This window comes from Schistocerca nitens, chromosome 8, assembly GCF_023898315.1.
Source record: "Schistocerca nitens isolate TAMUIC-IGC-003100 chromosome 8, iqSchNite1.1, whole genome shotgun sequence".
In the NCBI taxonomy this organism is placed as follows: domain Eukaryota; kingdom Metazoa; phylum Arthropoda; class Insecta; order Orthoptera; family Acrididae; genus Schistocerca; species Schistocerca nitens.
The window spans coordinates 516,395,881-516,421,934 of NC_064621.1; the positions used below are offsets into that span (position 1 = coordinate 516,395,881).

Sequence of the window (26,054 nt, forward strand, 5' to 3'; positions counted from 1 at the left end):
TACATTTAACCTCATTCACATATAATTTTGTGTTGTGGGCTATAATTTGTAACTGTGTTTTGTTTCTGGTGTCATGTGTGTGGCGGTCTGCATTTCTGTCGAGGGCATCCAAGAGCTGTACTGTAAAACAAGCTAGTTCCAATATATAGAGGCATGGCAGTGGCAGGATTTTTAGCTGTTGAAATAGTGGTTTACAGTGTTCAGTTCTTTCTTTACATTTCATTATTCTTACTACTTAGTTTTGTAACTTGAAAATTGTGAGAGAATCAGAGCTCTTTCTCCAGACGATTAGGCCATAGCTCAAGACAGACTCAAACAGGGCATGGTACACCAGCTTCAAGGTTTCTACACTGGCTGTGTCTTTTAATGATCGTAAGAGATAGCAGGTTTTACTAAGCTTTTGTGAGAATGCCTCAATATGTGGTTTCCAATTTAATGCGTTACTGATGGTAAGTGCAAGAAATTTGGTGTCCTGCCTGTTCGTAATGTCATCTTTGCCGATAACTATAATTACATTGAAGGGGGTTAGATTTTGTCTAGTATGGAAGTTCATACTTACAGTTTTTTGAGTATTTATGCTTCAAACCACGATTGTAAATGACAAGTAGTATCATTAACTGCATCTTGCAATGTGTCACCTCTACTGGTTATCAGGATATTTGTGTCATCCGCATTCAGAAAGGAGCTGGCATTTGGTATGTGTTCTGGAAGATCATTTATGAAAAATATGAAAAGAACAGGGCCAAGGACAGATCCCCGAGGGACGCCATTTGTTGTATGTAGTATATCTGACATGCAGTGCCTGAATGTCTCTGATTTTCTTATTTCTACTTATTGCTTTCTTTGACTAAGGTAGCTATGGAACCAGTTGTGGGCTACACTTCTAATCCCATACTTATGGTGTTTCATAAGCAGCAGCTTGTGGTCGACTATGTCAAAGGCTTTGGACTGATCAAGAAATATACTGACAGCAGGTTGTTTATGGTCAACGAAACTTGAGCACTTTTCTAGAAATGCATACAGAGCATGTATGGTGGACCTATTTTTCTGAAATCTGTATTGGGAAGATGTGATTATGTTGTTAGAATTTAAACATATTTCTAATCTAATTAACATACAGTATTCAAATGTTTTTGAGAGGACAGATAGTATAGCAATTGACCTATAGTTTGTCATGTCTGTTTTCTCTCCCTTCTTGTAGAGAGGTATAATTTTAGCAAGTTTTAGCTGGTTTGGAAATGTTCCCTCTAGAAATGAGGTATTTATGATATTTGACAGGGTGTCCACTGATTTGAACACTTATGAAGTAAGAAGCAGGGTATCAGATCATGCCCTGCAGAATAAATCTTTTTGACTCTTTTTTTTAATAATATCTTCAATTTCTTACGGTGTTGTAGGAGATAGGAAAAAGGAGTTCAGAGGAGTATTATTTTTGAGACGAGTGTGCAGTTTTTGGAGAGTTAGTCAGGAGATTTGTGGGAGGAGAGTGAACAGTTTTTGAAGAGTTGGTTAGGAGATTTGTGGAAATTTCTGAAAAATAGCTGTTGAATTTATTGGCAATTTTATGTGCATTTTCAGTCTTTTGTCCTTCTATATTTAGTGTGATTTTATCCTCTGTCCTTAACTTTCTACCTGTCTGTTCATTTACTATACCCCAGATGGTCTTACATTTGTTGGAAGAGCACCTAATTGTTTTATCATTATGAGCTTTTTTAGCCCATTTGATAACTCTCCTGTATGTGTTTTTGTAATTTTTATAGTAGACCTTGAACTCTTTGGATTTGCCACTGTCCAGTTTGCTAAGTCTGTGCAGCACATGGAGGTAAAAATAACCTCCATGGTGCAGCAGCCTCATCTTTTCTGATGAAATTTTTGATACCTTTTGTGACCCAAGCATTCTGTTTTTTGTTAGTGATAGGCTTTGTTCTCTCTGGGAAATGACAATTAAAGTGATATTCAAATATCTGCAGAAAACTGTCATATTTTTCATTAGTCACACACTGACCCTACATCATGAATATGCTGATTCTATGGATACATTGGGAATCTTAAAAGTTCTCTGAATGTTACACATGGCTGCTGCTGTGCCCTCAGCATGTCTTCCACCTTCAGTCTCCAAGACAACTGCTATGTTTGCTGCATAACATGTGTTAAATTCAAACTGCCATGTGCATTTCTTTTGTTTTGGCTAATAAAATAAATACAGGGTGAAAGTGAAGCTAATCAGCGTTGTAAGAATAAAATGAAATATAACTTTCATTATTGGCATATTTAATTTTAATATTTATTTTCCCCAATTCAGTTTTCTCAGAAACTTATTTTTGGACACAACACACTTCCTGCAGCAAACACAGTGATGGTGAACTTATGAAAGATAGAGGCTATTGGAGGAGAATAAGTGCCAAATACAATCGCTTAGTGAGCTGACACCAATTCAGACCCACTTCTAACTTGAAAATCGTCACTGTGTGACCAAGATTTCATCTGAACTCGTTAGCTGACATAAGAAAAGCCTGAAGAAAATGACAATGTGAAGCCTTTCAGGTTTTCTACACAGCTTATTATTAGCCAGTGGTGACTGCATTGTCTCCCATACCACACCCCACCAAGCCATTTGCACACTTCCAGTTCTCCACAGACCCTGCTCAACTAATTCCAAGTTATAGTTTGTGAGGACAGTGACGTGAAGTTCACATAGGGATACTCAAATCAGGTCTCCAGCTACCTGGCAACAAAGAGACTGAGAGACTGCTGGAGGACTCGAGTAGCTGGTCAAATTCACAGAAGCATGACATGAGTCTCCCATACTGCCAAGTACTGGTGGTGTAAACAGGAAATTAAATCAGTTTCATGGGCAAAGGAAGTAAGTAGTACACTTTTTTGTGTACCGTAGCCCCAGTATATACTGGGTGATCAAAAAGTCAGTATGAATTTGAAAACTTAATAAACCATGGAATAATGTAGATAGAGAGGTAAAAATTGACACACATGCTTGGAATGACATGGGCTTTTATATACCACTCCATATTGCTAGACGCATGAGAGATCTCTTGCGCGTGTCGTTTGGTGAGGATCGTGTGCTTAGCCGCCACTTTCGTCATGCTTGGCCTCCCAGGTCCCCAGACCTCAGTCCATGCGATTATTGGCTTTGGAGTTACCTGAAGTCGCAAGTGTATCAAGATCGACCGACATCTCTAGGGATGCTGAAAGACAACTTCCGACGCCAATGCCTCACCATAACTCCGGACATGCTTTACAGTGCTGTTCACAACATTATTCCTCGACTACAGCTATTTTTGAGGAATGATGGTGGACATATTGAGCATTTCCTGTAAAGAACATCATCTTTGCTTTGTCTTACTTTGTTATGGTAATTATTGCTATTCTGATCAGATGAAACGCCATCTGTCGAACATTTTTTGAAAGTTTGTATTTTTTTGGTTCTAATAAAACCCCATGTCATTCCAAGCATGTGTGTCAATTTGTACCTCTCTATCTACATTATTCCGTAATTTATTCAGTCTTCAAATTTATACTGACTTTTTGATAACCCGGTACAATGGCTGGTGACTCTAGTAGTTGGTTGGTTGATTTGGGGGAGGGACCAAACAGAAAGGTCATCGATCCCATTGGATTATGGCAGGAAGTCAGCTGTGCCCTTTCAATGGAACCATACTGGCATTTCCCTGAAGCAGTTTAGGGAAATCACGGAAAACCTAAATGAAGTTGGCCTCCCGAATGTGAGTCCAGTGTGCTGAACACCATGCGACTTCATTTGGTGACTCTTGTAGTGATAACAATGTTGTAATACAGTGTTATTATACTGCCGGCACAGAAGGAGAAAAGATAGAAAGTTGTGTTCATAATAATATAAATTGTAGGTTACAAGTTGCTCCATAACTTTTTTTAATGAAGTTATGCACTATGCACACAGATTTCATTATGTTACCACTCTTTCTTTATTCAAAGCACGAATAGGAATACCAAGGACTTGGAACTTCCATATCAGCATTCCAAATGTGCACTCCATAGAGTTTCTTATTCTGCTTAATCTATGATAATAAATTCTCTTCATATTATCGAGTGTTCTTTGTGGGTACAGTCTCAGCAAGTAGCGTGATAATGAAAATGCTTCATCTCCTACAATGTAATAAGAGAAATTATATTCATTTTCATCATCTGGTAATCTCGGAGGCAATGGACATTTAATCTTTCATTCGTAACCCTGTGTTTGGTTGCTGAAGCACAAAATATCCCTCCATCACTATTTCTACCTGCATAATCATTTTTAATGATTAATGAATAAACCTTCAGCATCACTGCACAACACTGTGGAGTTGTACTGTTTATAATTGAAGTTAGTTGAACCTGTCCCAGGTAAATTTTCAATGTGGATTGTGATATGTTTCCCGTCTTGTGCAACCAAGTAATTGGGCAGCTTGTAACCTACAATTTATAATATTCTCAATGTAAGGATGAGCTCACAACTTTCTCACTTTTTTCTTTCTTTACCGGGGGTAATTATAATACTGGTTTATAATATCATCATCAGTAATGCCCACGTCGATAGCTGAATGATTTGTTCGTTCAGAGGGTTAGCTACCCTCTGTAACAGAAAACTGAGTGAAGTGAACTGATAAATGAAGAACCTAAACGCTTGTCATCTGAACGCTATACAAAGGGGCCTGGGTTCGATACCCAGCTGGGTCAGAGATTTTTCTCCGCCCAGGGACAGGGTGTTGTGTTCTCTTCATCATCATATCATCCTCATCGACACGCAAGTCGCCGAAGTGGCAACAACCCAAAAGCCTTGCACCAGGCGAATGGTCTACCCGACGGGAGGCACTCCAAAGACATTCTGTGCTCGTATATACTTTGATATGCAATGTAAAAACTATGAATAAAACTTTGTACTCAGAACATACGAAAAGGATTACAACGTAAAGAGTTAAAAAATTTTTTTGAAAAGGACCAGGTTCGAACCAGAGCGCATTCACCAAATCCAGCGCCCAAACCACACACGCTTCCTCTACACTACGGATACTACTGGAAACATGAACTAACATGTTTATACTTAGCACTCTTATATATTTGTCGGCTATTGAAAGTTTGTGGTCAGATAATAAATGCGTGTCTTCACTTCATTGACGAAGTAGTCAAACGTCTCGGTGCACATTCTCGTACATTTACAGAATTTGTTTGTGATCCTCGTAGTTAATGGATAAATGCAGGATGGCATTCTTTAGAAACAGCTGGTCGGCTGTGGTAGCCATGTTGTAGCGGGAGCTCATCGTCTGCAGACCCGAAGTCTGCTGAACCGAAGTTAACCGAATTCACCCGATCGGCTCCACAATTTGCAGTCCCCAGACATATATAGTCCGTGAGACGAGTGATTGGTTCGGCGGTGGCATCAGTTCCTCTCCACAATCCAAGGTGACCTTGTTCCCCTTTCCCAGCACACCCGACCCGAAAGTGACACCACCCCCGATGTTGTCATTGCCTCCGCCAACCTCCTTGGGCGTATCGCTGTCGCCCTCCTTGACCCCACAGGTAGCGATCACCTCCCTGTCCTTCTCACCATAACGTCTGCTCACCGCCCCCCTCCAGCTCCGCACCCTGCACCCCCTCCCAAGGTCGTCCATGACTATCGCCGTGCCAACTGGGATGCCTACCGGGACTCCATCTCCACCCAGGTCGAAAGCCACCCTCTTACCTATCGCTATCCTGACAACATCATCCACACCTCGTCCTTCCTTCAGAAGGTAATTACTGACGCCGTGGAGGCCCATGTTCCTACTAAAACCATCCACCCACACCGTCCCACTCTCCCTCCACGGACTGTCCTCCTCCTCCGTGAATCCCGCCGCCTCTATCGCTCCTTCCTGCACACTCGTGACAGGGATACACTCCAACGCCACCGGCAAATCCAGCGACACGTACGGAACCTTATTACAGCAACGAAACGCCGAGACTGGCGCCAGACCTGCACACGACTCAACGCCACCCTCCCTATCAACTCCTCCAAGTACTGGTCCACCTTCCATCGTCTTACTGGTTCCCTTTCCGCTCCCCACAACCCCCTCCTCCATAACGATCGCCCCCTTCCTGCCAACCTCAGTAAGGCCAACCACTTCGCTTCCCACCTTTCCGAGGTCTTCTCCATCCCCGATGATCCCCACTTTGATTATTCTCTTTTCCCCACCGTCATGGAACGTGCCGATACCTCAGTCGCTCCACTTGCTCCTAGTCTCCAGTACTTGGGGCAGTTGCCCCCCCTCCGACGTCAACACTCCCATCACAGCACAAGACATTAAACTTATCCTCCAGTCCAAACGCAACACGGCCCCTGGTCACGACTGTGTCACCTACCGTCACCTTCGAGAAAGCCCCTATTCCTTCCTGACTGTCCTCGCCCATCTCTATAATGTCATCCTCTCTACTGGCTTCTACCCTGACCTGTGGAAGACCTCCCGCGTCCTCTTATTCCTCAAACCCAACAAACCCCCTTCTGCCGCCTCTTCCTATCGTCCCATCTGCCTCACCTCTGTCTTCAGTAAGGTCTTTGAATCCATCCTCTCCCACCGTATCCATCAGCACCTTGCTCAACACCACCTCCTCCCCCTTACCCAGTGTGGCTTCCGACCCTCCTTCTCTGCTGAAGACCAACTCCTCAACCTTGTTCACCTTCTGTCCCTTCAGCTCAACTCCCGTTGCTCCGCCATTTTTGTTTCCCTTGACCTCCAAAATGCCTATGACCGTGTATGGCATCCCGGTCTCCTCTTTAAACTCCAAATCTACGCCCTGCCTATCAATTTTGTCCGTCTGGTCGCTTCCTTCCTCTCGCACCATCCTTCCTATGTCACCGTCCACAACATCAACTCCCGTATCTTTTATCCCACGGCTGGCGTCCCCCAGGGTTCTGTCCTCTCCACTCTCCTTTATCTCTTGTATACAGCTGATATGCCCAAGCCACCCCCACCAGTCCACCTTCTCCAGTATGCTGATGACACCGCCTTCCTGGCTCTCTATCCTACCCTTCAACGGTCTCAACGTACCCTCCAAACCCATCTTAACCAGTTCACCACTTGGTGTAACCAGTGGTTCCTCCGTCTCAACCCCTCCAAAACCCAGGCAATCATCATAGGCCGCACCACTCGCTCCTTTCACCTCCATGATTTCTACCTCACCCTTTATGGTCGTCCTATCCAGCTCACCCCCACCCTGAAATACCTTGGCCTCACCCTCGACAGACACCTCAACTGGACCACTCATCTCCAGACCATCCAGCAGAAAGCCCATTCCCGCCTCCGCCTTCTGAAACTCCTGTCTGGCCGGACATGGGGATTGCATCCTTCTACCATCCTCCACACCTACAAATCCCTCATCCGTCCTATCCTCTGTTATGCCAGCGTTGCCTGGATCTCCGCCCCCACCCGCTTTTACAAGGCCCTCCAAATCCTTGAACGCCATGCGCTCCGCCTTGCCTTCCGTATCCGCCTTCCTTCCCCCACACGGCTCCTGTATGAACTGATCCCCTTCCCCCGCCTCCTCCTGTTCCTCCAACATCTCTGCATCCTTTACATTGTTCGCAGGCTTGATCCCCCCCCACCCTCTGGTTTCCTCCTTCCTCTCCACCCCCCGCCCGTTGCCGCGCCTCTATCGCTGTATCCCTCCCTCTCTCCACCTCCACACCCTCCATCTTCTTCATCGGGGCAATTTCCAACGCCTCCCCCTCCCGGATGATGAACTTCACCGTGACATCTACCCTTCCTTCCAACTGTAACCTGGCCTTGTTCCCCCCCCCCCCCTCCCCAGGGCCCCCTTTTTCCTCTTCCCTCCTTCTCCCAGAGCGGATTTTCCTCCATCCACCCCACCCCTGAGACCCTGCACCCCATACTTGCCTCTTTCCTTCCCACATCCCTCCCTACCTGGCCCTCTTCAGCGCGACCCCCGCTCATCTCCCCCATCTCTTCCCCACCCTCCCTTCTTCAGGTCTCCCTCATCTCCTAGCGCCTGGCTGATCCTCTGTATTGATCATCATCAGTGTGCCACATCAGTGTTGTGCTTAGTGCTGTTTCTCCTGTGCTTCAAGAGGTGTGATTTTAATTGTGTACTGCCTTGAGGTTCGCCGTCAGTGTTACGTTATGTGCTACGCCATCCGTAGATACCTTTATGCTCCAGTCATACTGTGCCTTGTGTTTTTTTAATCGTCGCAGTGTGTGGCCTCTTCTGTGTTTGTGTGTGGTACTTTTAAACAGTTTTTTATCTCCATTTTACAGTCACGCCGTTTTTTTTGTCTATTGCCTTCCATGATGTTCCCCCTTTTTTATGTCTATGTTCACCTTATTCTCTTCTTTGCTGTTTTTAAATGTCTTCTATTGTTTTGTTCTATGTCTTTCGGCTGAAGAGCAGCGCATATGCTGCTGCCAGCCCGCCCCGATGGGGAATTGAAATACAATAAAGAAAAAAAAAAAAGTGATTGGTACTGACAGTTCCGGCGGGCAGACGGCGCTGTTGCCGAACGTGGCTCACAGCACGCGGCGCCCTGTCTGCTACACGCATCCTCTAGCAGCAGAAATAAAAGCGACACAAAATACAAGTCGTATTGGTACGCGTGAATTTCTTTAAAGTTGATGCTTGAAATATATTAACTCGAAAACTGATAAGAGCTATTTAGTACAAGTATCTAAGATGCTGAAACATAATAAAGTTATTTGTTAAACTTCACAACCGAAATGAAAACTATTTTCGCAAGTTGTTGAACATTAGCAGTTTTGGTTTCCATTGTTAAGTATTAGCATTATTAATTTGTTCTACTACAAGCTACAGAATAATTGGTCAGTGTATTAAGAGTTATAAACTGAAGAAAGTACTCACAATATGATGATCTGGTTGTAGATCGATAGCAAACTCCCTCCTTACATTCCTGAATACGTTGTAGTTACTGTAATGGAAAAACACCACTCACATCACTGTCAGAATCTGATTTGACATTGTCTTCCTCAGCACTACTTCGAACTATCACTGCTCTCTCCCAGATGTATAATTAAATTTTCGATGCATTCTTCCACAACCCCTTCGGTTTTGGCCGCCTCTCTGATGGCACTTGCAGTGCTGTTTACAATTTTAGCCCACGTCTCGCTTGTCTCTTTATTGATAGCTGCTGGAAGGAGAGTTTCCACTTCAGAGATCGTGAATTTTTTATTGTTTGCAGCAATGTAATGTTTTATCTGCGCCCACACTCCATCAATTGCATTGAAGTGACAGTGGTATGGAGGAAGCCGAACGATTTCATGCCCGTGCCTTTTAGCAATCTCGTCAATTACATATGTTGGAAATTGGGGTTTCTTTTGTGCCACAGTTTCGAGCAGTTCCGGCCTTCCTTAAATCTTCTCTGAAATCTACTTTTCGCCGTTTCAACCACTGAATGATATCGTCTTTTTTTGTTGCCAAGGTTGGTGCCTTATCGTGAACAACGGAATGATAAGGCGCATTGTCCATAACAATCACTGATGGACTTGTCAGATTCGTCATAAGCGATGTCTCGAACCATTCTTGAAATACTACACTGTTCATTTCTTCATGGTAATTTCCCGTCTTTTTTGACCGAAACATTTTCAAGAAGTTTGGCACAAAACCTTTCGATGTTCCTGCATGTAAGACAACAATACGCCCTCCTTTGCCAACAGGCACTGCCATTGTCCCGTCGGGCGTTCCATCATTCCAGCCTCTACGTAAAGAATGGCTGGCATTGACCCAAGTTTCATCTAACCACACTATACTTTCGAATTCCACACCCATGATCCTGCGCAGAAATCTGCACCGCCATGCAACTACATCTGTCCTTTCCATTAATATTTTGCGTCCGTTAAACAGTGAATAGCTGAAGCCTATGTCTTTCAACACTGTACGCAATGATAATTTGCTCCCTTTAAAGAGATCGTCTTTCTGAAGTGACACCTGTAATTTAGATAGAGTGGGATGTTCCCTACTCTGATAATGTTTCGGTCAAAAAAGACGGGAGATTACCATGAAGAAATGAACAGTGTAGTATTTCAAGAATGGTTCAAGACATCGCTTATGACGAATCTGACAAGTCCATCAGTGATTGTTATGGACAATGCGCCTTATCATTCCGTTGTTCACGATAAGGCACCAACCTTGGCAACAAAAAAAGACGATATCATTCAGTGGTTGAAACGGCGAAAAGTAGATTTCAGAGAAGATTTAAGGAAGGCCGGAACTGCTCGAAACTGTGGCACAAAAGAAACCCCAATTTCCAACATATGTAATTGACGAGATTGCTAAAAGGCACGGGCATGAAATCGTTCGGCTTCCTCCATACCACTGTCACTTCAATGCAATTGAAGGAGTGTGGGCGCAGATAAAACATTACATTGCTGCAAACAATAAAAAATTCACGATCTCTGAAGTGGAAACTCTCCTTCCAGCAGCTATCAATAAAGTGACAAGCGAGACGTGGGCTAAAATTGTAAACAGCACTGCAAGTGCCATCAGAGAGGCGGCCAAAACCGAAGGGGTTGTGGAAGAATGCATCGAAAATTTAATTATACATCTGGGAGAGAGCAGTGATAGTTCGAAGTAGTGCTGAGGAAGACAATGTCAAATCAGATTCTGACAGTGATGTGAGTGGTGTTTTTCCATTACAGTAACTACAACGTATTCAGGAATGTAAGGAGGGAGTTTGCTATCGATCTACAACCAGATCATCATATTGCGAGTACTTTCTTCAGTTTATAACTCTTAATACACTGACCAATTATTCTGTAGCTTGTAGTAGAACAAATTAATAATGCTAACACTTAACAATGGAAACCAAAACTGCTAATGTTCAACAACTTGCGAAAATAGTTTTCATTTCGGTTGTGAAGTTTAACAAATAACTTTATTATGTTTCAGCATCTTAGATACTTGTACTAAATAGCTCTTATCAGTTTTCGAGTTAATATATTTCAAGCATCAACTTTAAAGAAATTCACGCGTACCAATACGACTTGTATTTTGTGTCGCTTTTATTTCTGCTGCTAGAGGATGCGTGTAGCAGACAGGGCGCCGCGTGCTGTGAGCCACGTTCGGCAACAGCGCCGTCTGCCCGCCGGAACTGTCAGTACCAATCACTCGTCTCACGGACTATAAGTGTTAGTGACAAGAACTTCGACCATATATATATATATATATATATATATATATATATATATATATATATATATATATATATGGTCTAAGTAGCAAGGCCAGTCTAATAGTATCTATGGTCGAAGGACAAGAAACCATGGAGGTAAGGATTCTACCTCCATGCAAGAAACAATCAATGCCTTCTCTGCGCGATAGCAATGGAGATACTATCCAAGACAGTGCAGCCAAATCAGATTTATTAAACACAGCCTTCCGAAATGCCTTCACAAAAGAAGACGAAGTAAATATTCCAGAATTCGAACATGAGTAAAGTAGAAGTAAATATCCTCGGAGTAGTGAAGCAACTTAAATCACTTAATAAAAGCAGGTCTTATGGTCCAGAATGTATACCAATTAATTTCCTTTCGGAATATGCTGATGCATTAGCACCATACTTAAGAATCATATACAACCGTTCGTTTGACGAAAGATCCGTACCCAAAGACTGTAAAGTAGCACAGGTCACACCACTATTCAAGAAAGGTAGTAGGCGTAATCCACTAAATTACAGGCCCATATCGTTGACGTCGATATGCAGCAGGATTTTGGAACGTATATTGTGTTCGAACATTATGAATCACCTCAAAGAAAACTGTCTATTGACACAAAGCCAAAATGAGTTAAGAAAACATCGTTCCTGTGAAACACAACTAGCTCTTCATTCACATGAAGTGTTGAGTGCTATTGACAAGGGATTTCAGATCGATTCCGTATTTCTGGAGTTCCGGAAGGCTTTCGACACTGCACCGCAAAAGCGGCTCGTATTAATATTGCGTGCTTACGGAGTATCGTCTCAGTTATGTGACTGGATTTGTGATTTCCTGTCAGAGAGGTCACAGTTCGTAGTAATTAACGGAAAGTCATCGATTAAAACAGAAGTGACTTCTGGCATTCCACAAGGTAGTGTTATAGATCCTTTGATGTTCCTTATCTATATAAACGATTTGGGAGACAATCTGAGCAGCCGTCTACGGTTGTTTGCAGATGACACTGTCGTTTATCGACTAATAAAGTCATCAGAAGATCAAAACAAACTGCAAAACGATTTTAAAAAAATACCTGAATGATGCGAAAAGTGGCAGTTGACCCTAAATAACGAAAAGTGTGACGTCATCCACAAGAGTTCTAAAAGGAACTCGTTAAACTTCGGTTACACGATAAATCAGTCTAATCTAAAAGCTGCAAATTCAACTAAATACCTAGGTATTACAATTACGAACAACTTAAATTGGAAGGAATACATAGAAAATGTTGTGGGGAAGGCTAACGAAAGGCTGCGTTTGATTGGCAGGACACTTAGAAAATGTAACACACCTACTAAGGAGCCTGCCTACACTATGCTTGTCCGTCCTCTTTTAGAATACTGCTGCACAGTCTGGGGGACTGACAGAGTACATCGAAAAAGTTCAAAGAAAGGCAGCAAGTTTTGTATTGTCGCGAAAAATGGGAGAGAGTGTCACAGAAATGATACAGGATTTGGGCTGGACATCATTAAAAGAAAGATGTTTTTCGTTGCGACGGAATCTTCTCACGAATTTCCCATCACCAACTTTCTCGTCCGAATGCGAAAATATTTTGTTGACACCGTCATACGTAGGGGGAAATGATCACCACGATAAAATAAGGGAAATCATAGCTCGTGCGGAAAGACGTAGGTGTTCATTATTTCCGCGCGCTATACGAGATAGGAATAATAGAGAATTGTGAAGGTGGTTCGATGAACCATCTGCCAGGCACTTAAATGTGATTTGCAGAGTATCCGTGTAGATGTAGATATAGAGCCACATGACATTTCATTTTTTATCATCAGTAATAGATTCACTGAACTTTGTACTACTGGAGCCACGGCATACAAAAAGCACGCTACATAGGTCCTTTGCCCACAGCCAACGAAACTGATTTAATTTTCTGTTCACACTGCAAGTGACTTAGGAGCACAGAAGACTCATGTCGTGCCTGTTTGAAGGTGATCGGCTACTCGAGTCATCCAGCCTCCCAGTATCTTGGTTTAGAGTTAACTGGAGACCTGATTTGAGCATCCCCATGTGAATAGGGGCTAACATGCATACGTTACTGCAGTTCCAGAACAGGTTAAATTGGCTGTTAAAATCACTTGTTTTTCTTTTATGTTTGACAGTGAACATTTTTTTCAACATCTCGTTCACTCAAGAAATTTCTTAAAGTCGCTACTTGTGTCAATCTCTTATTATCCGCTGAACAAATCTGTATAGCTATAACATGAGAAAAGTTACGAGTGTGCATTGTTGTTAAAGCTTCTTCTTGATCCAGGATATGTAAAGGAAACGCTCTCGTACAAGATCAATACATTTGACAAACTTTTCTATCGTTGTCATATATTTGACAGTGAGTGCTGTTCGTCACGTTTGTCAAATGTAGCACGTAGGCTATCTGACGTGTTTACAAGAAATTTTAACTGACGAAAAATTTGACAAGTTGATGAGCGTTGTATGTTTCTATGTTTCGCTTGATATGTTTAGTGAGAAAAAGTTTTATTACAATTTATTTCACGGTATCGAGAGTTTCCACAACTATGAAACTACGATCAGGGATAAAAACAAAATAGCACTGGCAATTACAAAAATGGTAGTGGTGCCGTATCTTTCCTGAACGTATACACTGAAGCACCAAAACATTGTTATAGGCATGCGTATTCAAGTACAGAGATATGTAAACAGGCAGAATACGGCTCTGCGGTCAGCAACGCCCATATAAGGCAACAAATGTCTGTCGGGGGTTCAAATAGCTCTGAGCACTATGGGACTCAACTTCTGAGATCATTAGTCCCCTAGAACTTAGAACTACTTAAACCTAACTAACCTAAGGACATCACACACATTCATGCTCGAGGCAGGATTCGAACCTGCGACCGTAGCGGTCGCGCGATTCCAGACTGTAGCGCCAGAACCGCTCGGCCATCCCGGCCGGCCTGTCGGAGGTGTTAGATCGGTGACTGCTGCTACAGTGGAAGGTTATCAAGATTTAAGTGAGTTTGAAAATGGTGTTACGGTCGGCGCACGATCGGTGGGACGCAGCATCTCCAATGTAGCGATGAAGTGGGGATTTTCCCATACGACCATGTCACGAGTGTACCGTGATTATCAGGAAACTGACATTCACTTCAAAGTGGCTCGTAGAGTATAGATGTAGGTGTAGATGTAAATCTGCTAGCTCCGCCTCTAGAATTTTAATTCTCCTACTTCGTGTATCGCTGAGCGCCGATTGTTTCTATTTATTATAGAACCGGCTGACTCAAATTATGAAGACAATTTAGTGTGTTTTTTCGTCCATCCGCCTCGTTCTTCACTCTTGCGCTTCACGAGTGAGCTAGCTTACCAGACCTTGGTTTACTATTTCGAATTACCTCATCTCTCAACTGTCTTAAATGTAAGTAGCCCCTAGACGGTCAGTATCACAGTACAATAATAATATTGTGCAATATTAACGAAGTTCTTCCTAGACCGATCAATGATACTAAGCAATGTTTAGCCTGGTTCCAAATGTTGGACAATCAAGACGTTGTTGCTATAGTAATTGGTCTCGTATGCTGCAAAGTAGAGAAGAAAAGGTGAGCAAAAAAACTAGTAGAAGTAGCATCAAGAATTCACACACGAAAACTTGTTGAGGATACAGAGGTTGAAACAATATAAATGATGATCAGAAATTTTTACGTATGGGTCGTCTAACATTACATTACTGTACATGGTTGTCCCTGTGATCAAAAAACAAAACGCTTTCTTTGACTCTCTTATCCTTCTATTTTCCTTCGTGAGGTTTCGTTTTAAATAATTACTTGAAAGATCTACCCTTTGTATAATCCAAGGATTATTTCATTATTCAGACGTTGGTGGAACTGCTTCGGCAGGCGTGTATTCGACGTCTGTTTGTTTATTAAATAGTTTGTGGTAACGTGATTGTTGTGGACTGTACTTGTCGTTGTGTAATAAATATTTCTTAAGGCCGTCAGTGGTAATGTGTCGCAGTGAGTATATGTTGGAATTTGACGAGACAGAATTTAAAAAAAAAAAAAACTTGTTAATGTCTCGTTGGTTTTTTGATAGCATAAATATGTAATGAACTTCAGTTGCATTACCCTAAAAATATTACCACGATGTCAAGAAATAACTAAAATGTTTAAAGTGTGCCAATGCCTCCACATACTCATGTTTGCCGTAGGATGGTTTGGTTGATTAGTTTCATGTTCCATGGATAATTTTGCACGATAGATCATGTGGAATGAGTCATTTTACAGTCACATCCCAAATTCATATGGTTACATTCTGAACATTTTTAATTTTTTTTTTCAAAAAGAGTAAAAGATTATGAATGTTGTGAGTTAGTAAGTCATACCCATCACTTTTTAGACTTACAATACTCAAAATTCTTCCACGGAATAGGGGGAGTTGTCAAAGGGAAACTTTATCAGGTACCAAATTTTACTTTGCTGTGTGCCAGGCATTTGTACATCACTGTGTAACTGATCGAAAAATTTTGTTGCAACATTGTGCACACTGTTTTGTGCTAAAGACAATCTTAATGTGGCGTAATGAATGTATCTTTCCTTCTGTTATTGTAATTATTTACGTTATTGTTACCTTTGAATTGTAGTGGACTATTGACAACAAACTTCATGAGGGAGTAAATATACTGTGAAGCAGTAGTCAGAATGCCAAACTCCTTAAACAGATGTCTGCAAGACAGTAGTGAGTGATAACGCCGTAGTGTTCCTACAGCTCACATTTTTGAGCAATGAAGACTTTCTTTCTTAAAGAACAGTTACCCCAGATCATTATTCTGTGTGACATTATTGCATGAAAATATGTCAATTTAACAAATTTGTCTGTCCCCAAGATTTTCAACGATTTTAGGTTCAAATGTGGCTGAAGTAAGTTGTTTTAGGTATTTCAAAATGTGCTTTTTCCAATTCATTAATATGGACAGTTAAGAATATTGAAATAATTATTTCCTTTATGTTAACTCTAATCATTGGTGTAGTACCCATAGACTGGCTGAACTGATTGTGTTGTGCCATTTTAAAACTGAAGGCGACACCATTTGCAGACAATTGCTCAATGATATGTTTAACCCTGTGGTGCATGTTCACTGCAGTGGAAAACTTTTAATGGTCAATTCTCTGGCGGTTTCAGTCAGTCATGAGGCTGCAAATGCATGCAGGACACAACACCAGTAGGGAGTGTCCACTGCAATGAACTGTGTGCATTTGCAGTCTCAGGACTGATTTTCATGTCAAAGAAGCGACCATTAACAGCTGTCCACTGTAGTGGACACTATGCGCCACAGAGTTAAGAACTTTGTTTACCATTTCTTCTGTTTATGCACAGATGCTTAGGTTCATTACAATACTAGTGTCATCGGCAAAAAGAACCAATTGTTCGTGTTGTATATTATATGGAAAATCATTTTCATATATGAGGAACCCCGTACGTGATTTCTCCCCAGTCAGAATTGTGTGTCCAGACTATATTGGTTGAATTACTAAGTACAACTTTCTGCATTCTTTTGGTTAGATATGCCATTATCCATTGGTTGGCTATACCGTCAGTCCCATAAAACTTCTACTAACAAGGAGAATATTGAGATTCACACAGTCAAATGCCTTAGATAGGGCTCAGAAAAAAGTGTCTGGCGCTATTTTATTATTTTATTCTTGTAAAATCTGTTGAGTGAACGTATATTCTCTGTGAGCAACACTTCTCTGAAACACAAACTGTGATTTGCTGAGGGTATTATTGTTGCTAAGGGAAGATAGTATTTGAGAATACATTCCCCTCTTAATAATTTTGGAAAATGATGTCAGCAGTGAAATAGGTCAGTAGTTACTGACATCTCTTGTCACCTTTCTTAAATAGGGGTTTAACAAAAGCATGGGCTATTTCAGTCTCTCTTGAAAAATGCCTTGAGTTAATGATGCATTGTGAATTTCAGATAAGACTGGGCTTATTATATGGGAACAAAGCTTTAGTACTCTTCTGGAAACACCATCAAAACTAGATGAGCTTTTATTTTTGAAAGAATGTATTATTTTCTTAATTTCAGAAGGAGAATTTAGTGATACATTCATATGATTGAATTTTATGAGAGTTATTTAATTTCAACCTACTGCTGTGATTTTTCTCTTGAACTTCATGTCTGTATGGCTTTCTACTATGTATAAGAAATGATTAGCAAATACATATGCTGCCTGTGACTCATCATTTATAGCCCTTCCATTACGTTCAAAAGTGACATTATTCTGCTCTGTGGCTGATTACCGTGCTCTTGTTTCACTACATTTCATATCGGTATAGGCTTAAGTCTGTTGTCAGAATGATTTCTGAGATTATGTGCATGTTTCATGATTTTTTAATAAACTTTCTTAGTAATTTTGAGTAGTTTTTCTCATGTGCAACTACTGCAGGATCCCTACTTCTTCTTGCTAAAGGCTATATTTCCTTTTTCCTTTCACAATATACTTAAATCCCCTCTGTGATCCAAAGTTTTTTACATAGCTGTTTAGTGTCCTTTTACGATTAGATTCTGTGGGGAGCTGTTTTCAAGTAATGATCTGAATTTATCATGGAATAGATTAAATCATGTATTAAGCATTTGGTTCATTATAAATTTCATCCCAGATCATCTCATGTAAATTATTCTTGAGCCACACCAAAGAAATATTATCAGTTAGGGTCTTTTTGTCTTTATCCATCTGTGTTAGAAAGTTAATTACTGAGATCAAATTTTAGGATCCAAATAAGGTTTCCAGATCATTTTCCTATCAGAATCCTTTAGAAAATCTACATTGTAGTTGTCGCCATTAATTGCTTGCTGCTGTCTGACAAATTCCTCATAAACAGTTCAAAATTTTTCATTGAAGCTCAGTATACAGTTACAATTAAAAGTGAGGGTCAACATTGTATTAGGTACCGAAAGCTGGTTGAAACCAGAAATAAATAGGAATGAAATTTTGAACTCGTATTGGACAATGTTTAGGAAGGATAGGACTGATTCTATGAGAGGTGGTGTGCTCATTGCAGTTTAAAGCTGTTTAAACACAGTTGAGATCTTGACTGGGTCGGACTGTGAAATAGTCTGCACAAAGCTGTCAATCAAACAAGGATTGACCATTGTATTAGGATGTTTTTATAGACAGCCAGTATCCGCAACAAATGTTTCAGGGAAAGTCTTGAGTACATAGGAAATAAATATCCAAATTAGCCATTAGTTATAGGTGGAGACTTTAATCTGGTGTCTGTTGACTGCGAAAATTACATATTTATCATCACAGGGGGCAGAAGCAAAGACTCGTGAAGTTATTCTAGGAGTACTCTCAACATACAACCTTGTGCAATTGATTAGCAAAAAACCAGCTTAACATGGGAACATATGAGATATCTTGGCGACAGACCGACCTGATCTTTTTGAGGAAGTTAATCTAGTAGAGTTTTCTTGTTTAGGAACGCAAATAAAAGTGTCATTAACGAATATCTTCATAGTTAGCTCCAAGCATTCTACATCTACATCCATACTCCGCAAGCCCCCTGATGGTGTGTGGCGGAGGGTACCCTGAGTACCTCTATCGGTTCTCCCTTCTATTCCAGTCTCGTATTGTTCGTGGAAAGAAGGATTGTCGGTATGATTCTGTGTGGGCTCTAATCTCTCTGATTTTATCCTCATGGTCTCTTCGCGAGATATACGTAGGAGGGATCAATATACTGCTTGACTCATTGGTGAAGGTATGTTCTCAAAACTTTAACAAAGCCCGTACCGAGCTACTGAGCATCTCTCCTGCTATTTTGTAGCTAAATGATAAGGGATCTATCTTTCTATGTATTCGCAGCACATTACACTTGTCTACATTGAGATTCAATTGCCATCCCCTGCACCATGCGTCAATTCGCTGCAGATCCTCCTGCATTTCAGTACAATTTTCCATTGTTACAACCTCTCGATACACCACAGCATCATCTGCAAAAAGCCTCAGTGAACTTCCGATGTCATCCACAAGGTCATTTATGTATATTGTGAATAGCAACGGTCCTATGACACTCCCCTGCGGCACACATGAAATCACTCTTACTTTGGAAGACTTCTCTCCATTGAGAATGACGTGCTGCGTTCTGTTATCTAGGAACTCTTCAATCCAATCAATTGGTCTGATAGTCCATATACTCTTACTTTGTTCATTAAACGACTGTGGGGAACTGTATTGAACGCCTTGCGGAAGTCAAGAAACACGGCATCTATCTGGGGACCCGTGTCTGTGGACCTCTGAGTCTCGTGGACGAACAGCGCAAGCTGGGTTTCACACTACCGTCTTTTTCGAAACCCATGCTGATTCCTACAGAGTAGATTTCTAGTCTCCAGAAAAGTCATTATACTCGAACACAATACGTGCTCCAAAATTCTACAACTGATCGACGTTAGAGATATAGGTCTATAGTTCTGCACATCTGTTCGACGTCCCTTCTTGAAAACGGGGATGACCAATCCATTGGAATGCTACACTCTTCTAGAGACCTATGGTACACCGCTGCAAGAAGGGGGGCAAGTTCCTTCGCGTACTCTGTGTAAAATCGAACTGGTATCCCATCAGATCCACCGGCCTTTCCTCTTTTGAGCTATTTTAATTGCTTCTCTATCCCTCTGTCTTCTATTTCGATATCTACCATTTTGTCATCTGTACAACAATCTAGAGAAGGAACTACAGTGTAGTCTTACTCTGTGAAACAGCTTTGGAAAAAGACATTTAGTATTTCGGCCTTTAGTCTGTCATCTTCTGTTTCAGTACCATTTTGGTCACAGAGTGTCTGGACATTTTGTTTTGATCCACCTACTGCTTTGACATAAGAACAAAATTTCTTAGGATTTTCTGCCAAGTCAGTACATAGAACTTTACTGTCGAATTCATTGAACGCCTCTCACATAGCCCTCCTCACACTACATTTCGCTTCGCGTAATTTTTGTTTGTCTGCAAGGCTTTGGCTATGTTTATGTTTGCTGTGAAGTTCCCTTTGCTTCCGCAGCAGTTTTCTAACTCGTTGCTTGGCACATACTCATCTAACGCATATTGTACGATGGTTTTGAACTTTGTCCACTGATCCTCAACACTATCTGTACTTGAGACAAAACTTTTGTGTTGAGCCGTCAGGTACTCTGTAATCTGCTTTTTATCACTTTTGCTAAACAGAAAAATCTTCCTACCTTTTTTAATATTTCTATTTACGGCTGAAATCATCGATGCCGTAACCGCTTTATGATCGCTGATTCCCTGTTCTGCGTTAACTGTTTCAAATAGTTCGGGTCTGTTTGTCACCAGAAGGTCTAATATGTTATCGCCACGAGTCGGTTCTCTGTTTAACTGCTCAAGGTAGTTTTCAGATAAAGCACTTAAAAAAATTTCACTGGATTCTTTGTCCCTGCCACCCGTTATGAACGTGAGTCTCCCAGTCTATATCCAGCAAATTAAAATCTCCACCCAGAATTATAACATGGTGGGAAATCTACTCGAAATATTTTCCAAATTATCCTTCAGGTGCTCAGCCACAACAGCTGCTGAGCCAGGGGGCCTATAGAGACATCCAATTACCATGTCTGAGCCTGCTTTAACCGTGACCTTCACCCAAATCATTTCACATTTCGGATCTCCGTCAATTTCCTTCGATACTATTGCACTTCTTATCGCTATAAACAAGCCTCCCCCTTCACTGTCCAGCCTGTCTCTGCAGTATACATTCCAATCTGAGTTGAGGATTTCATTACTGTTTACGTTTGGTTTCAGCCAACTTTATCTGTCCCTAGTACTATATGGGAGTTGTGACCGTTTATTAATGAGAGCAGTTCTGGGACCTTCCTATAGACGCTCCTGCAGTTTACTATTAGCGCATTAATATTGTTATTCCCTGTTTCATTTTGCCTACTCCTACCTTGCCGCGTCTCAGGAGGCGTCTTGTCGGGCTTAGGGAGGGTATTCTCTAACCTAAAAAACCCCCATGTGCACTCCACACGTACTCCGCTACCCTTGTAGCCGCTTCTGGCGTGTAGTGCACGCCTGACCTATTCAGGGGGACCCTACATTTCTCCACCCGATAGCGGAGGTCGACTCAAAGATATTGAGCATCTTTGGTCGGAATTTTAAGGTATTGTCTGTCACGTGCTAGAGAAATATGTGCCTAGCAAAAATATAGGGGAACATAGTCACTGCCTCACTGACAAACAGAAATTATGTGAGATGAAAGCAGCTGTCAAAAGGTCAATGAGAGATTCTTTTAACAAATTTGAAAGCAGTACTTTATTTGCAGATTCTAAAAATAACCCCAAAAAAATTTGGTCATACGTAAAATCTGTGAATACTACAAATAATTCAATATCTTCTCTTGCTGACAGTACAGGTAATGTAACGGATGATAATAAACAGAAGGCTGAAATTCTAAACCTGGCTTTCAAAAACTCGTTATGGTAGAGAACTGCAGCACCATCCCCCCTTTCAATTATTGAACAAACGCAAGGATTGCTATCATAGAGTGTAGTGTATCTGGGATTGTAAAACAGTTAAGATTATTTGATGCCAGGAAGGCATCTGGCCCAGACAGGATCCCCGTGAGATTTTATGTTGACTATGTCACAAATATAGCACCATTCTTATCCATCATCTATCAGAGATCATTGGAACAGCGGAAAGTTCCACGGGACTGGAAGAAGGCCCAGGTCATAGCAATCTATAAAAAGGGTAGAAAATCAGATGCATGTAATCACCGGCCAATTTCACTGATGTCGATTTGTTGTAGAATCATAGAATGTATTTTGTGTTCAGACATAATAACCTTTCTAGACTCTGAGAAGCTCATCTGCAGAAACTAACATGGTTTTACGAAACACCGGTCATGCGAGACATAGCTGGCCCTCTTTGTGCATGATATGCAACAGGCTCTAGATACCTGCTCCCAGGTTGATGCCATATTCCTCGACTTTCGAAAGGCATTTGACTCAGTTCCACACTGTGGCTTGCTCCAAAAAGTGCCTGCTTACGGTCTATCCGATCACATTTGTGGTTGGATAGAAAGTTTTCTTACAGACAGAGAACAATGTCGTCCTGAATGGGGAGACTTCAACAGAAACAAGCGTAACATCATGTGTGCCCCTGGGCAGCGTAATGGGTCCGCTGCTTTTTACGATTTACGTCAACAGTCTGGCTGATGATAGCAGCATTAGACTGTTTGCCAATTATGCTGTAGTCTACAGGTAAGTAGTATCGCATGAAGGTTGTGACCAAACCAATGAGGATTTGCAGAAAATAAATGCTTGGTGTAATGACTGGCAGTTATCTCTCAATATTAGTAAGTGTAATCTACTGCATATAACAAAGTGAAAATCCCCATTAATGTAAGAGTACAGAATAAATGCCCAGCCTTTTGAAGCAGTAACATCCGTCAAGTATCTGGGTGTGACTGTTCGAAATGATCTCAAATGGAACGATCAAATTACACAAGTAACGGGTAAGGCGACCTCTGGATTGTGGTTTGTAGGTAGAATCCTGCGTTGATGCAGTCCTTCAATAAAGGTAATTGCTTACAATCCAGTCCAGTATTGTTCTTCTATACGGGACTCTTACCAGTTGGGTCTGATTCAGAAGATTGAGAAGGTCCAAATACGAGTGGCAAGATTCATGACTGGTACATTTAGCCATCGTGAGAGCATTACAAATCTCATAGAAAGTTTGAAGTGGGACACACTTGCAAAGAGACAACTCGCTAAACGGAAGGGGCTGTTCACTAAATTCCAAATCCGATCTTTGCCGAGGATGTAGAGCATATATTATTACCACCAACTTTCATATCGTGCAATGATCACCATTCAAAGATAAGGGAAATTAGAGCTCGTACTGCGGCGTTCCGACAGTCAATTTTGCCTCGCGCAATCCATGACTGAAACAGTGGGGGGGGAGGGGGGGGGGAATATGATGACTTTGGCGCAAATAGTGCCCTCCGCGACACACTGCTTGGTGGCTAACAGAGTATGTAGATATAGATTAATTCACAAGCACTCATTTCCATGTGCTGATAACTACAGAATCTACGTCTCGGTGTTTTTGAACTTTTGTTCTGTCTTAATATATGTAACGAATACTCTTTTTCCCATCGTTAGTTCTGCATGCGTAAGCTGCTGTGGTGTAATCTTTTATGTCACTTATCTAACCCTGTGGTTATATTGTGCTTATACAGGCGTAGCATGCCCATTTTTTCAGAACTCTCTAAATTTTCCAAACAGACAAGAAGCTGAGGGTGTAAATTCAAGAACGTCATGTAGAAACCTGTTCGAGAAATTGGATATTTTAAACACTGCTTCTCACAAGGGAACCTCCCCATCGCACTCCCCTCAGATTTAGTTATAAGTTTGCACAGTGGATAGGTCTTGAAAAACTGAACACAGATCAATCGAGAAAACAGGAAGAAGTTGTGTGGGACTATGAAAAAAATTAGTAAAATATACAAACTGAGTAGTCCATGCGTAAGATGGGCAACATCAAGAATAGTGCGAGCCAAGGAGGGCCGTGGTCCCGTGGTTAGCGTGAGTAGCTGCGGAACGAGAGGTCCTTGGATCAAATCTTCCCTCCAGTGAAAAGTTTAATTTTTTATTTTCAGTTTATGTGACAAACTCTTATGTTTTCATCACTTTTTTGGGAGTGATTACCACATCCACAAGAAAACCTAAATCGGGCAAGGTAGAAGAATCTTTTTACCCATTCGCTAAGTGTACAAGTTAGGTGGGTTGACAACATATTCCTGTCATGTGACGCACATGCCGTCACAAGTGTCGTATAGAATATATCAGATGTGTTTTCCTGTGGAGGAATCGGTTGACCTATGACCTTGCAATCAAATGTTTCGTCTACCAATCGCACGGTTTTGCGGTGCGGTCACAAAACACAGACACTGAACTTATTACAGTGAACAGAGATGTCAATGAACGAACGGACAGATCATAACTTTGCGAAAATACAGAAAGTAAAATTTTCAGTCGAGGGAAGACTTGAACCAAGGACCTCTCGTTTCGCAGCTACTCACGCTAACCACGGGACCACGGCGCTCCTGAGCTTACATGTTCCTTGATGTTGCCTATCTTGCGCATGGACTACTACGTTTGTATATTTTGCTTATTTTTTTTCATAGTTCCACACAACTTCTTCCTGTTTGCTTGATTGATGTGTGCTCAGTTTTTCAAGGCCTATCCACTGTGCCAACTTATAACTAAATCTGAGGGGGGTGCAATGGGGAGGTTCCCTTGTCAGTATATTTATTCCTTAATGAAATTTGTTTGCAAATAATATGTCTCTGTTTCCAACCAATAGCTCAGTACAGGTTATCAATTCTGAGAATAAGAACATTCTACATAAAGACCTAAAAATCACTTCCCTTGGTCCAAAAAGGGTCCAGTATTTGTGAACTCCCATTTTCAATAATTTGCCAGTAACCATTAAAAATTTGGTTTCCAATAAAGCACAGTTTAAACAGCACTTGAAAGACTTTTTGACAGACAACTTCTTCTATTCTATAGGTGAATATCTGAATAAGGACTGCTAGACCAGCTTAGGGTAGTTCCATGAGTGATGGAATGATGCTCAGTGATTGTTTTTACACTTTAAGCAAAGAAAATACCAAGAATCACGATAAAAGACGAAAAATTTAATATTTTATTTTCTACATAAGCAAAGGAACACAATTTATTTAATTTAATAGCTTAAGTTTCATTGATATAATGAGACTAATGTAAAAAAAAGGCCACATTCTGGTAGCAGAATGACATAGCTCAGACATGCATATTGTTCTCATTTATAATGTAACAATAATTCTACTTGCCCTTTCGCTATAAAAATTCACAGAAAATATATTGTGAAGGGTGATAAATGGGAAACAAAATAGCATAGAAGACAAATGCACAAAACTAATATTTTACTAGCAAAATAAAAAAAATCACTGATAATGGAATGATACTTAATAGTAATGGAATGACACTTCCACTTGAAAATTAGCAGTTTTATTCTGCATTGCTGATTGAGTAGGGAAAATGATACTTATTCCTCTGATCTACGCTAGGTGCAACTAGTTTCTTTACAGTTTGGTCTTTTTCTACCCAACATTTATCTTCCTTGGCAGGAAATGTAAATATCTTTCCATTTGCATAATTCTTTCTAAGAAATTAAATTTTGTTACCATCTTCAACATAAATCACTGCCCCACAAAAAATCTTGATCTGTTTCTTCCAGCATAGGAAGCCAGAGCAAAATCCCCTTGATTCAAGGCTGTATGATTGATCAGGTCTTGCGAATTTTCTTTGGCTGAAGATTGCTTTTTGAAATTGTGCACAAACCTCTGGGGAGATAGTAATTCTGGTACTCAATAATATATGGAACAATAGATGTAAGAGCCTAGATGGTTTTGGTCTGCTCTATTGGAACTATTCCCATCCGCATTTGATCTAATTCCTCTTTATTCCCTGCAATTTGCAAGGCAGGGATACAAAAAATGTTTATGCCATTACATCTTTCACATGCAATTTTCACAAAGTCCTCAGCACCAGATACTATGGGTTTCCCAGCTTTGCACATATTCCAGACTGCACACTTTACAGTTCCACCAATCCCATCCACAACACCTTTGCCATGTGATGTGGCAAAGAGGTCCCATGAAATATTTATTCCATTGTGTTTTCTGAAAAATTTCAAGTTGGCCAACAGCAAACAGCAAACATTGCTTAAATTGACTGGCTGCACCGTCACTCATGAATATGACAGATTCTACCTCTGGGTTCGTGGATATAATGTGCTCTACAATCTTTCTTTGGAA

The 26,054-nt window shown here is 41.1% G+C and overlaps 1 protein-coding gene across 1 annotated transcript in view; it reads left to right on the forward strand.

Moving 5' to 3' along the window:
• Positions 1-15,043: 15,043 nt before the first annotated feature.
• The window catches only part of LOC126199158 (WD repeat-containing protein 55 homolog), a 58,193-nt gene continuing 47,182 nt past the window's right edge, over positions 15,044-26,054 (forward strand). The window contains exon 1 of the mRNA XM_049935913.1: positions 15,044-15,196. Within this exon, the coding sequence (XP_049791870.1) occupies positions 15,187-15,196 (10 nt within the window). The 5' untranslated portion in view covers positions 15,044-15,186. The remainder of the gene's footprint in view (positions 15,197-26,054) is intronic.